Here is a 14,685-nt window from a genome sequence, read left to right as displayed (position 1 = left end):
CAAATATAACAAACTTTCAACTATAGCAGTACAATCAAACTAGCGTCGCATGAACGTGGGACAGTATCGTTAGGCTGATCAACCAAAAACTGACCTCAGTCAAAGAAATTTCTGCAAATGATTCTATTTTTCATAATCACTTCAAATTTCTCATGAAAAAGACGTATAAATAAATTTTTGTCTGATTACTTGATACAGACATTATGTTTAAACGGAGGACATGTCGAAATAGCCAAACTGTAGAACTCGGCATATAGAGGTCCCCCCCCCCCCCACACACACACACAAACACACAAATTAGATCTCAGTTCACACGTCTCACGTTGGAGATACTCGACTATAACTCGCTCACGTTAATTAGTCTTCTATCCCACCCTGGAGAGAATAACTTCTGGCGGCCCTCATTTTCATAATTGTTCCTATTAAAATAACTATTTTCGCAGATTTCGAAATTTGTACTTTCACACCCTAATCGAAAATTGAAGGATATTTAGAATGCTGTTGTCAAAATGATTTGGTTGGTTCATTTATAGAAAGAAAATATGGAGATACGATTATAGGTTGCAGCTTTTGTATTGTATTGATAGAGGCATATACCAGCGGCATGGCCGAGCGGGCCAAGGTCGTGCTGAAGACTGGGAGGTGGTGGGTTCGAATCCTACCACCGGCTGTGCTGTCTGAGGTTGTCCCTGGGCTTTCCCAAAGACTTTCCAGACAAATGTCGGCACAGTTCCCCCTGAAGTCGGCCCAGGACGCATACTAACCCCCCTGTCTCCCACTCCTTCCTGCTGTCCTCTCTTCATCTGTCCACATCTGTACGCTGCTCATAGCCACAGTTGCTTCGCGGCGCTAACAATAAAATAAAAATAAATAATAATGATAAAGGCATATTAAACCTTGACAAGACGCGTTACTGAAAACAGTTTTATGACACGCAGCTACGTCATAATCATGACAAACGTTTCGGATAATTTAAATTTCGCAAATTTAATTCGTCGACTAACTTGATTTCCTTTTAGATATCGTTAGAAAGTTATTTGCAGTTGTTTTTTTTTTAATTATTATGAATATGTTATACTGTCTGCACCTTTTCTTTGGGCCACCTGTCCTAGTGTAGCCTTAGGGCTACAGTTTGCCGTAAATAAAATAAAACATTGGCGTGATTAATACGCTATAGCTCGCTTATCAAAATTAACCTATTATTATTAAAATGTATCACATGCAGCCCTTCTTTCATAGCTGCGAACGACAAGTCATCTAAGAAATTAATGCTCATTTGCAGTCTCTCTACGCTGAGATATAAGGCTAATTATTTCAGAGTAATTAGTTACGCACTTTTCTTTTGGGCAGCGTTAAGTGCTGCAGTTGTAGCTTTCGTAAACGTAGTTTTTGCGAGCTTTCTTTTTAGATAGTCGGTAGTAACTATTCGAGATCTTTAAGATGAGGCTTACAAATCGGCTTTATTTCATTACTTTTTTTAAAGGGACGGTCGCATCCGGAAACCTATCTATGAAACCGATACCACTATGTCGGCCGACAATCTGCCCAGCTTTTTTTTTTTTTTTTCGTCCGAAAGTGCTTAGATATGAAATAAATGAATTTGAATCGAAAAATTTGTGACATATCAGTTTCTCTGCGGGAAGAACAGTTTCCATCGAAACAAAGTATGGGGGTTCGGGAAATTTCATAGTCCCTTTAAGTACTTGATGCAGTTATGATGCATACAACATTACGCTTGGAGAGATAGAGTTCCTCCGACGGTGGTCGACGCGCTACATTACTGTTCACTGCGTCTGTGTCTCCTTGCATTGCCACTGGGGTGGGGGTGGGGGGGGGTATGTTTAATTTATTTATTTATTCTTGTACATTAAGGACCCAGGGGCATTACATGAGGGGTGGACACAAAAGTGGCTAGTTCAGTAAGTGGTACAAAATCAATCTACAACAACACTCGCGAGCTACAATTATAGCACAAACTTAAAAATTATACAATGTTAAGGTTACACATACTGTTATATAACATGTTAGAAAGAAAGGGGGGGGGGAAAGAGAGACTGAAAAGAGAAACTTTCCAAAAAGATATTCACTGAAAATATGTACATAGATTGTCCCAGAAAGCACTCGGATTAACAATGTCTACAATGCGCTGTGGAAGACCATTCCAATCTGATGTTGCAGATGGAACAAAAGGATGAAGAAAAGTATTTGTGCGGCAAGGAACTTGTTTTATTTTTTTGGAGTGGTCGATGCGGTTAGAAAAGTATCTGGGTTAAGAAACAACCGTGAGAAAGTGTGGGATTATGGTACATCTTGTGTATTAAGCACAGCCTAGCAATTCTACGTCTATTGCTGAGAAGTGGCATGTTGAAACTAGCTTTCAATGAGGACACACTGGTGGACCGTGAATATGAGGAAGAGATGAAGCGCACTGCCCTGTTCTGGATGGCTTCAATGGAGGATATTAGGTTAAGCTGATGTGGGCTCCAAATGGCGGAAGCATATTCAACCTTGGGTCTTACGAAAGTTTCGTAAGCCCGGAGGCTAACGTGAGGAGGACAGAGGCGCAGATTCCGTTAATGCAAAGTAAAAGAAAAGAGAAGGGAAAGGTTAGCCACGATGTGGGCTTGCTATTCCCTAAAGCTTTCAAGCAAACAAAAGAAGATACAAACAGCTGGGATACAGAAAATTGTGAAAAAATACAGAAGAAACAGCTCCTTCACTAATCGTTGCGCATAGGACGTATCAGAGAATGCCCAGGAGTTTAGATTCCCGAAGGAATCGTGTCAGCGCAGATTTGACTTCAGCGTGCTGGGTAGGGCCAAGTAGCACCGCGAGGGAAAGCTCTCGGTAGCCTAGATGAGCAAGGCGGCGCCGGAGACTCGATCGGTGATCTTCGTACCGCTGGCAGGCAATGAGGAAGAAGATGTGTGGCACATCGGCTTCTACGTTACACGCTGGGCAAAGAGGCGATGGGTGCTGATTCATCTTAAAGGGACTATCGCATCCGGAGACATGGGTAGGAAATGGTTACGAGAATGCTTGGCATCATTCGACAATCGATGTCACCGATTTTCACTGCTCAGAAATGTTTGTGTTTTAAATAAACGAGCTTTTTCGATCAGCGAAACCTCCGATGACATCATTGTGACGTAGAAGCCAACAGGACCAATGCGAGGGCGGCGCGCCGCCGGCGCCGTTCCCCCATTTTCTCTCGGAGACATCGTCTGCTTTGGAGATGGCGTCGTGCATGGCTACGTGTATGAAACAACCTATTTCTTCGAAAGTGCTGTGAATGTCGCTCAGTGGTGAAATTGCAACATGTCGTTGAGTTCGGGAACGCGTCGTGGTGTTCCTGACGGCAAAAAATCGTCTGGGGCGAACCCAGAAATGACGTTTCACGAATCCAAGGACAGGGACGCCAAACGAAAGTTGGAAGCAGCAATCGCCGGCAGGCTTCTTGTTGTGGGAGAAGAATTGCACGTTCGGCACGTTTGTTCCTCGCAGTTTGCCGACGAAGTGTACATGGAGGCGGACCTATTGCAATCCCGTATGGGAGTGTCAGCGAAATGCAAGAGGCTAAAGCCCTATGCTGTGCCCACGTTGTTCCATGAGCAAATGGACACCACCGACGTACCGGATGAGCAGGTAAGCATTTGTTTCCAGATGTTGTTTCCGAATGTACATCGGAATATGTATAAACCGCGGCCGGCAATGATGTACCAGACCCCCTTAGGCCCCACTAGCACCTCACGTAATTTTTTGACGGCATCCCTCTAACTTTTCCGGTTGCAATATTCAAAAGATTATCAAATTATCTATTTATCAATTAAAGATACTAAAGTTTAAGAAAAAGTTTATCCCATCTTTCTTTGCTCATGTAACCCAGCATGCACTCACCTATATTTTTGTGAGCAAGAGAGAGCCAATGAAGCAGCTTTCCAACAGAATAGCCCCATTCGGCATTATACTTTTATGCATCATATTGTCCAACATCAAGTGCTCAATTTCTATCTCAGGTGGGGAGAAGCTTGATGGTAATGGTAGCAGCAATCTGCTTCAGGTTGTGAGTATCACAAGCTTCTATTCATTAGGAAAGTTTAATATCTGTGTTGTACAGTGAATGAATTGAATTCTGAGTCAGAGTGAACGTTCATGTTGTGAAACCGGCAGCTCATGCGGAGTATCAGCCTCTACGAGTGATATATATTGCTCACACACTGTGAAGGCTTGATGTTGTTAAATAGCGAATTTTTATTTTTAGGCTCTAGTAGTGAGGCTTCCCCCTGCGTCACACACTGAATGAGCCAGAGAAACTAAAGTAGAAAAAAGACCCTTTCCAGGGCCACCACATGTTTTATGGAGAGACAAACACTGCGTTATGAACCCTCCAATATGCACATTATTGTTTTTGGTCCAGCTGCAAACACTTTTCTGAATTGTGTTTGTGATTCTAATTAACTTTTTTAAAATGCAATTTTAGTAACTGGCTATGAACGGCGTCTAATGAACTATATATGCACACCTGTGACTTTTAGTACAATTCCAGTTGCAGTGCACAGAGGACACTCCAAAGGTTCAAGAATATTGTGGTATTGGGCTTTCATATGTGCATGATAGTAAGTTTTTTCTTGTTTCAGCACATCAAGCTTCACATCTGCACTGCTCGTATATTGTATAGAAGGAAAGACCCTGTCACCACCCTGTCAACATGAACCTAAATGCCAGCTCTCCGCACAGCAACTGAAAAGATAGCACGGAGGAGGGAAATAAAATCTACTGACATAATGTAATCAACTTTTGTTTGACACATTTAATATTTTTATCATGCTCACAAAGCTTCCATGTACACAGGAGGAGATAAAACTGTGGTAATACACACATTGGCACTAACCTCTATCCTCCATTTAGAAATGAAGCATAAATCCATGCTCAAGGCAAAACGCACCAGTTTCTTTTTTTTTCCCCAACATAGGTGCAAAACGTAGTACAAAAGAAACCTCTCCATGGTGAAGCTGAAAGGTGGTATTCAAAATATGCATTACACAAGTACCACTGCTTGTCCTCGTCGTGTGATAACCTTGGTTTGTACTCCAGAATGATTTGCAATGAAAATTATTTACACATTCCACTGTACTTGCGATATCTGACTACAAGTCTCCACTGCTTGTGAGACATGCTTCTTGAACTGTTACAAACGGTTAAAACTTTCGAAACGGTCAGTGCATGCACATATGACTAACACTATGACCAGCATAACCGCTCACTAATTTGTGACTTCACAATGCAACATTTCTTCACCACATATGGTTATGAAAAGCAGGAACCATCGATAATGTTTTGATAGTGTACACAGTTACGTCTTCTCAATAGGAAACCAGCTTTTATGAACATACAAAAACAACAATGACAATAACGATAAGTCCTACAATGGATATGCCTGGTCTGCATACAGTGGCCCACTTGACACTTATGTTGCTTGTATGATCCACTATATGAAGTTGATGGGTACAGCGTCCTGATCCTGCGCACAGGACATCCTGGTATCCGCCTTCGGTTTCTTATGCCAAGGTACCCATAAATCCAGCTTGTGAAGAAACAATACGCAGTGAATCGGAGGCGCCTGTGTAAAACAATAATAAAGAAGAAAAGTAATTATTTATTTGACTAAGAGCAGTAAAGTTTTAGTAAAGCATTATCCATGTGCTCGGAATGAAATGGGAATGAAATCACGCCATTTACGACGTATGAGAAGTGTTTTGACACTGTACCTACTGTCAAGTCGCTCAAAAATACGCGGCGGTCATCACGACAAAAGATGGGTGCGTCAACCAGCGAGCTCCCTCCGCAGACAAACGCCATTGAGGAGCAGGTGATCGGCGATACAACTGTCCCTGCAATTTCCGAGGCAACCGACACCCTGTGTTCTACAGGTTCCACTGGAGTACAGCGAGTGCAGAGGCATCTGTCATTTCCAAGTGGACAAATGTCAAAATGTCCGGCAGTGCACAATCATCATGAGCGATCGGATATGATAGGCTTACCTGAAAGTGTCGCCGCCATCGGATGGTTCGTTTTCACTGCCTGCACTTTCACTTGCGGCAGGGTCAAGTGGCAGATGGTCTGTGGAGTAAGGGTCGTAATCTAACGCAATTTCTTCAACGCTGTAATCCCCAGAATCGCTTGGAAGCGACGCGACGTCACTTTCGTATTACGACGATTCCGACATTACGCTTGGTGTCTGCTGGCCGCCTCGCATCCAGATGCCCCGCGGCCCCACCGATCAGCTGTGCGGGAAGAAGCGCTCTCATTGGCGCTGTTGAGCGTGACGTTATCAAGGCGTTGTGGAGAGACGGTGGAGAGGGACCTCATTATGCGTCGTCTGCTCTCTCGATGTATTTCATTAGATTGCTCAGCACATACGCGACCTATTCACTTGGGGTTTTCGCGGCCCTTGTCAGAGGTCACTGAGAAATATTGTGGTACTAAAGTTTCGGAATCGACCGAGATGGATGCGATAGTCCCTTTAAGTAGGAGGAGAGGAGTTCGTGCCACATTCAGCCGCAGCCGATGAAGCAACGATTCCTCGATGCGCGGGATGCGGCCAGGCACAGCATATGTCATTAAAGGGTCAATGGATTTAAGGAAGGCATTGGTTCGTACAGCTTCTTGCTGAAAGAGCTGTGTGCGGTTGGCAGTGAAGCGGCGGATTTTCAGCTGGCACATAGAGTGCGCAAGGGGAAAGACAATTGGTTGCTCAGTGTCGTGGGCTTGCCGAGCAAGAGCGTCAGCACGATCATTGCCTGAAATTCCGACATTGCTCGGAATCCATTGGAACACCACGTCGTGTCCCAGCGATACAAGTTCAGAGTGCAGGGCGATGATCGTGGTGTAGGTGTCACTGATGACTGCGGCAGAGTTAGAGGTCAGCGCCTCCGGGCCACTTTACTGTCGGTGAGGATCGACCAGGACCTGGGCGCACACGAGGAGACATGTCTCAAAGCGGCCAGTAGTGCGAATGCCTCGGCCTCAGCAGATGGCATAAGAGGGAGCTTGAAGCCGTGCTCAGCTCCATCCTCTGGGATGCAGAAGGTAACAGACGACCCAACTAGAGAAACTGAAGCATCGGTGTATATTTGGGTTCGATGCCGGTGGTGACTGTAGATGTGGTACAAGGTCAGTTCGCAGGCCACAACTGTTGGCACAACCTTCTTTTTCTTAAGGCCCGGAATTGACGTTTGTACAGTGGGGTAGTGAAGTGTCCACATGAGTGGCGCAAAGGAGGTCCGGGCGGAGGTTGAGGGGATGTTGCTTCGTAAACGGCAAATAGCTTGACCGAATGCAGATGCGGGATAACGATGCGCAAAGGTAATGGGCTGGATGGCGGGCAAGATAACGTGTGTACGCGTGTAAGGCGACACTATCGCGAACAATAAGCACCGATGGCTCGCGTGCCTCCGCCAAAACAGAGAAGGTTTCTGTTGTCTTTGGCACTCCCAAACAGAGACGGAGGCTTCTGGGTTGAATATTGAGCAGCTCCCGCTCGTGAGCGTTGGAGATCCCATAAAGGACAGGCAGGCTATAGCGCATAACGCCAAGCAACAGGGAGCAGTACACACGATGGAGGTCAGCACAGGACGGGCCCCATGTGGATCCACAGAGGTGCCGGAGCACATTACAGTAGATGCGGGCGCTAGCAGAAAGGGAGTTGATCTGCCGCGACCATGTCAGTCCCCTATCAATGATGATGCCTAGATACCGATAATGCGAGACGTAGTTCAGTCTAGAGCCAGCTAGCAGTAGGGGGTATTTGGTGAAGGAGCGGCGCGTGAATGCCATTGCCACTGGCTTCCCTGAGTTGCATCCTCTTTGTGGGTTTCCCTCTCGGTTCTTTGTACATGACTAATAGTGCGCCCTGTTTAGCTCGTTTGAAGCGTGTCGCGTAAGCATTTCGTGCATTCTATTCGTGTTACATTGTATTGCAATTGTATCGATATTGTACAACACAAGTGTACTTTGGCACCATAAATATCCTGAACAACATTCACTCCGAAGCATTAGTGCACCCAAGAAGTGTATTTGGATGTCCTGACTCGCCCGGATATAGTCCCCACCGGACATTTTAAAAACCCATCCTCCGTAAGCACGTTATACTTTTGCTTGGCGCCGCCAAAAGTTGTGTAACAGATTGTTTTCCAACCTGATGGCAACACATGCTATCGAAACAATAGCGAGAACGATAACATAGCTACGTGCCTTACTCCAGACCATAACACAAAGCACTTGGCGACCGCACCAAAAGCACATAAGGGGAGAGTGAGGTACAGCTTGGTGTTGTGTTGTGTTGTATGAGTGAAGTGAAGGAAGACGATTTGCTGGCTAGGCTCGAGCGCGCGCACCATCTTCCGTTGCTTCGTACTTGAGCGGCAGACGGATTCGAAGTGGCCCTTCTTGCGGCACTTGCGGCATATTTTGTCCTTGGCAGGGCAAGAGGGATTGTTTGCCTTGTGTTTCGCCGATCCACATCTGAAGCACTTGGTCTTCACTGGAGTGGAATCATTCTTTCGTATTGCTGCTACTTGCGAAGAATGAACTGGACTCGACAGCAAAGCCGATTCTCGTATGGCCTGTTCGACTTGCCTTCCAATTACCAAGGCAGAGTCCAAGGTCAGGGAAGGCTCCAAGAGGAGACGATCCCGTATCTCCCTTCGATCAGTTTTCTCAACAAATTGATCGCAGATCATTTCTTCGGTGAGGCTCCCAAAGCTACAGGTGGAAGCGAGTTCCGTGAGAGCAGAGACATATTCGTCCACAGTTTCTTCAGCAAACTGAGCCCGCGAACGAAATTTGTAGCGTTCAGCAGTTCTGTTGACGCTCGTCGTGAAACGAGTCGTTAGCTTTATGACCGCAACGACGTAAGGATCCTGAGGAGGAGCAGTATCTCCAGCAGACGCGGCATCAGGCTGAGGCGAAGTTGTAGCCGTTCCCGTGCTCCTCTGAATAGAAATATCCGGCAAGTGACGATACTGCTTTTGGCCTTCCGCGCCAAGACAGTTTAGCAGGATAGAAACTTTGCGTTCACTGGGGAAAGAGTCACCGCCGCAAGCCGTAAGGTAAGTTTCGAAGAGTAAGTACCATTCCTCCCATGGTATTGACGGCTTACCAGGAACTGGTAGAAACTGTGGTGGAGGATGCAAATTCATCGCAGCGGTTCAGCGTTGAGCTTCGACTGCGCCAATATGTGGTATCGTAGCCCTTTATTCCAGAGCATATACAAATGACCCTTCTTCGTCGTTGCCCGAACCAGAATGTTCTTGCCACGTCGCGCTCGAGCCTAGCCAGCAAATCGTCTTCCTTCACTTCACTCATACAACACAACACAACATATCCAAAAAATGGTCCAAAGACCAAGCCTGCTAGTCAGGGTTATGAAGCACCCGTTCATTCGTTCTGCAACACACTCGCTAGTAAATGTGCAATAGAACACAGTGTTATGTCTGAGGCAAGTGAACCTAACCAGCACAAGAGGCAAACAGTGACCATCATCCAAAAAAATGGTCCAAAGACCAAGCCTGCTAGTCAGGGTTATGAAGCACCCGTTCATTCGTTCTGCAACACACTCGCATGTAAATGTGCAATAGAACACAGTGTTATGTCTGAGGCAAGTGAACCTAACCAGCACAAGAGGCAAACAGTGACCATCATCCAAAAAAATGGTCCAAAGACCAAGCCTGCTAGTCAGGGTTATGAAGCACCCGTTCATTCGTTCTGCAACACACTCGCATGTAAATGTGCAATAGAACACAGTGTTATGTCTGAGGCAAGTGAACCTAACCAGCACAAGAGGCAAACAGTGACCATCATCCAAAAAAATGGTCCAAAGACCAAGCCTGCTAGTCAGGGTTATGAAGCACCCGTTCATTCGTTCTGCAACACACTCGCATGTAAATGTGCAATAGAACACAGTGTTATGTCTGAGGCAAGTGAACCTAACCAGCACAAGAGGCAAACAGTGACCATCATCAAAAAAAATGGTCCAAAGACCAAGCCTGCTAGTCAGGGTTATGAAGCACCCGTTCATTCGTTCTGCAACACACTCGCATGTAAATGTGCAATAGAACACAGTGTTATGTCTGAGGCAAGTGAACCTAGCCAGCACAAGAGGCAAACAGTGACCATCATCCAAAAAAATGGTCCAAAGACCAAGCCTGCTAGTCAGGGTTATGAAGCACCCGTTCATTCGTTCTGCAACACACTCGCATGTAAATGTGCAATAGAACACAGTGTTATGTCTGAGGCAAGTGAACCTAACCAGCACAAGAGGCAAACAGTGACCATCATCCAAAAAAATGGTCCAAAGACCAAGCCTGCTAGTCAGGGTTATGAAGCACCCGTTCATTCGTTCTGCAACACACTCGCATGTAAATGTGCAATAGAACACAGTGTTATGTCTGAGGCAAGTGAACCTAACCAGCACAAGAGGCAAACAGTGACCATCATCCAAAAAAATGGTCCAAAGACCAAGCCTGCTAGTCAGGGTTATGAAGCACCCGTTCATTCGTTCTGCAACACACTCGCATGTAAATGTGCAATAGAACACAGTGTTATGTCTGAGGCAAGTGAACCTAACCAGCACAAGAGGCAAACAGTGACCATCATCAAAAAAAATGGTCCAAAGACCAAGCCTGCTAGTCAGGGTTATGAAGCACCCGTTCATTCGTTCTGCAACACACTCGCATGTAAATGTGCAATAGAACACAGTGTTATGTCTGAGGCAAGTGAACCTAACCAGCACAAGAGGCAAACAGTGACCATCATCCAAAAAAATGGTCCAAAGACCAAGCCTGCTAGTCAGGGTTATGAAGCACCCGTTCATTCGTTCTGCAACACACTCGCATGTAAATGTGCAATAGAACACAGTGTTATGTCTGAGGCAAGTGAACCTAACCAGCACAAGAGGCAAACAGTGACCATCATCCAAAAAAATGGTCCAAAGACCAAGCCTGCTAGTCAGGGTTATGAAGCACCCATTCATTCGTTCTGCAACACACTCGCATGTAAATGTGCAATAGAACACAGTGTTATGTCTGAGGCAAGTGAACCTAACCAGCACAAGAGGCAAACAGTGACCATCATCCAAAAAAATGGTCCAAAGACCAAGCCTGCTAGTCAGGGTTATGAAGCACCCGTTCATTCGTTCTGCAACACACTCGCATGTAAATGTGCAATAGAACACAGTGTTATGTCTGAGGCAAGTGAACCTAACCAGCACAAGAGGCAAACAGTGACCATCATCCAAAAAAATGGTCCAAAGACCAAGCCTGCTAGTCAGGGTTATGAAGCACCCGTTCATTCGTTCTGCAACACACTCGCATGTAAATGTGCAATAGAACACAGTGTTATGTCTGAGGCAAGTGAACCTAACCAGCACAAGAGGCAAACAGTGACCATCATCCAAAAAAATGGTCCAAAGACCAAGCCTGCTAGTCAGCGTTCTGAAGGACCCGTTCATTCGTCCAGCAACACACTCGCATGTGAATCTGCAATAGCACACAGTGTTATGTGTGAGGCAAGTGGACCTAACCAGCCCAAGAGGCAAACAGCGACCATCATCCCAAAAAATGGTCCAAAGACCATGCCTGCTAGTCAGCGTTCTGAAGCACCCGTTCATTCGTCCAGCAACACACTCGCATGTAAATCTGCAATACTCAACGAAATCGTCGTCCCACCTCCTGAAACTCTGCACTACTTCTTGGCCGTCGGCGGCAAGGGAGGACAAAAACCTTGCACCTTACTATTGCGTCCGGGAAGAGCTTTCTACTATCCAGGGTATCGTCACCAGAGGAGAAAAAGTAGTACCTCCTACAGCACTCCGGAAGCGAATCATCAGTCTGGGCCATGAATCACACCCAGGAGTAGTACGTACGAAGCAACGGATTCGCATGCGCTACTGGTGGCCAAAGATGGACTTGGAGATAGAAGAATACGTTCGAGCTTGCCATATTTGCAGCACGGCGGATAAAACAGCCGTTACAAGACATGCGCCGCTGCAACCCGTACCGTTTCCTTCCGGACCCTGGAAACAAGTTGGAATCGACCTGGTTGGACCCTTCAGCAACTTACCGTCAGGATGCCGTTTCGCCATCACGGCCGTAGACTATTACAGCAAATGGCCTGAGGTCAAAATGACGCCAAATGTCACGACGGATACAGTAATCGCATTTCTCCGCCAACTTTTCGCAAGGGAAGGGTATCCAGACATCATCGTCTCTGATCACGGCAGTCAATTCCAATCACATGCATTTAAGTCTTTTCTACAAGACAGAGGCATCCAGCATCGCCAGTCTTCGGTTTACTACCCTCACTCCAATGGACAAATAGAACGCTTCAACAGGGTGCTGAAGGACTTCATACTTCTTAGCGCTTCAGAACAAGGCACCATACTTCGTGACTTGCCGGAGTTTCTCGGCATTTATAGGAGCACACCGCATGCTGCTACACAGCTTTCGCCTGCAGAATTGTTACATGGAAGGCGTATGAGGACGCGCCTGGACGTCGTGGGATTTCCTTGCCTTGAGGGTAACATCATTGAAGAAATGACCAAGCTGCGGACGAGGGTCAAAGACTATCAAAAGCGTATGAAGCAGAACTTCGACTCACGAAACAGGGTTAAGCAGCCGGCGTTCGAAGGTGGCGATTTCGTCAGGGTTAGACTCCCGGGAAGCCAGCCCAAAGGTTCATCGTCATTTAGTTCTCCACTGCGCATTCAGGAGAAAGTGGGCCCGGCGCCATACAGGACGAGCGATGGACGAACGTGGAATGCTTCACGGTTGTCCGCCTCCCGGCCGACTCCGTCTGGTTCAACGGATCCAGCCGGTTCATCAGGTCAGCGCACACCCACGGTGTATCCCAGGAACGAAGACAGTCACGCTGCCAGTCCTCCACCTCGGCGCTCTCAACGAAATCGTCGTCCACCCGAGCGTTACCCATTGTAAATATTTTCAAAGGGGGGACATATGTTGTGTTGTGTTGTATGAGTGAAGTGAAGGAAGACGATTTGCTGGCTAGGCTCGAGCGCGACGTGGCAAGAACATTCTGGTTCGGGCAACGACGAAGAAGGGTCATTTGTATATGCTCTGGAATAAAGGGCTACGATACCACACTTGGGACAAAAGTTTATGGAACACCAGGGTGTTGCATTTCTCCATTGGAGCAACACCCTATAGCAGCAAACAGGAGCGGGCACGCATACTGGGAGAGGGATACAATACCCGGTCACCCGTTTATTATTCAATCTCTTCCTGATTGCTAGCAGGGGGCCCTTCCGATGAAGAAACACGCCAGTGCCGTGAACTTTTGTCCAAAGCTGTACATCATTACTATGGTTTCAGTTTGCACTTTCTACACTATAAAAACAGAACTTCGCTACGTATCACGCAGAGAACCAACCATCATACAGAATAGCATCGTTCACTCACCTGCTTTGTTGAAGACAGGAGGCGTACGACTTTTAGTGACATTTATGCAGTTATGCTAATTGCCACAAAAAGGAGTACGCCCTGCACTTTCTGCAAATCAGGAGTGATAACGGTATCACTCTGCGCAATGGCTGACCTTCAGCCTGTTATGCGGTGAAGTTGTTTTAATAGTGTATGTATGCTTCAACTCTGCGTGCAAACTAACGTTTTTCCTGTACGGGAGACTGAGTCTCGAAGCCGCGAAACGGTTTCCGGACGTTGAGAATGTGGCGCTATGTGCCCCAGACAGAAACATTTCGGTCCAGTACATGGAAACGTTGAGGTCAGACGTTTCTGAGCCAGATCGAAATGCAACTGTTCGGCTGGGACATTAATCGATTAATTGCGCAAGAGGACGTAAACAACTTGGTGGGAAATCGATGCATGTGTCACGACAGGGCAATATAAATGAGTGAGCAAGCAGGGGAACACTTACCCATCTTGCGGCACAGCGTCGTACCTTGGCCCTTGCTCTTCGGATTTCACCGCTGCTTCAAGTTCTGGCTAAGGCCGAAGCCGCCTGAAAGATTGGTTCAAAGAAAATTTTACTCGAAATTCTATCTGTACGATGACTGTGAAGAGAATGAAATACGTAATGCAAACCAGAGTGTAACAAATGTGAACAGCTACATTTCCATGTCTTTGTGGTGGTGGTGGTGGTGGTGGTGGTGGTGGTGGTGGTGCTGAAAGAGCTCGCCGTTGTCGGCCTCAAGGTGGTGGACAACGTCATGACTAACGTTCTGGGGGGGGGGGGATGTGCGTCCTGGGCTGACTTCTAAGGGAGCTGTGCCGACATATGTCTGACAGTGCCTGAGGAAAACCCAGGAAACAACCCACGTACAGGTCTTTGTGGTAATGGTGGTGGCGGAGGTGGTGGTGGTGGTGGTGGTGGTACTGCTGAAAGAGCTCGCCAGGTCATTGTGGTGGTGGTGGTAAGGGGGGGGGGGTTCTGAAAGAGCTCGCCGTTGTCGGCCTCACAGAGGTGGGCAACGGTGGGCAACAGTGGGTGGCAGTCAGAAGGCCCTGTCTTTGTGGTTGTGGTGGTGGTGGTGGTGAAAGGGCTTGCCGTTGTCGGCCTGTCTTTGTACTTCCCCACATAGCACGCTGAAGACCAATCATTGCACGTTCACTCCTGATCTGTGGAAAGCGCGGGCGTACGCCTTTTTTGTGA

At 46.8% G+C, this 14,685-nt stretch overlaps 2 protein-coding genes across 2 annotated transcripts in view; one reads left to right on the top strand and one right to left on the bottom strand.

Annotated features, from left to right (window-relative positions):
* LOC135377598 (probable G-protein coupled receptor No9) overlaps window positions 1-14,036 on the bottom strand; it is a 344,006-nt gene extending 329,970 nt beyond the window's left edge. Inside the window, exon 1 of the mRNA XM_064610132.1 lies at window positions 13,951-14,036. The gene's annotated coding sequence lies outside the window, so the exon portion shown is untranslated. The remainder of the gene's footprint in view (window positions 1-13,950) is intronic.
* Window positions 11,619-12,992, top strand: LOC135378130 (uncharacterized protein K02A2.6-like). Its single transcript, XM_064611063.1, has one exon. The coding sequence runs from the start codon at window positions 11,619-11,621 to the stop codon at window positions 12,990-12,992; it is 1,374 nt and encodes a 457-aa protein (XP_064467133.1).
* Window positions 14,037-14,685: the final 649 nt, after the last annotated feature.

Source organism: Ornithodoros turicata, chromosome 1 (assembly GCF_037126465.1).
Source record: "Ornithodoros turicata isolate Travis chromosome 1, ASM3712646v1, whole genome shotgun sequence".
NCBI lineage: Eukaryota > Metazoa > Arthropoda > Arachnida > Ixodida > Argasidae > Ornithodoros > Ornithodoros turicata.
Note: the sequence above shows the minus strand (reverse complement) of the source record. Positions and strands in the feature narration are given on the sequence as shown.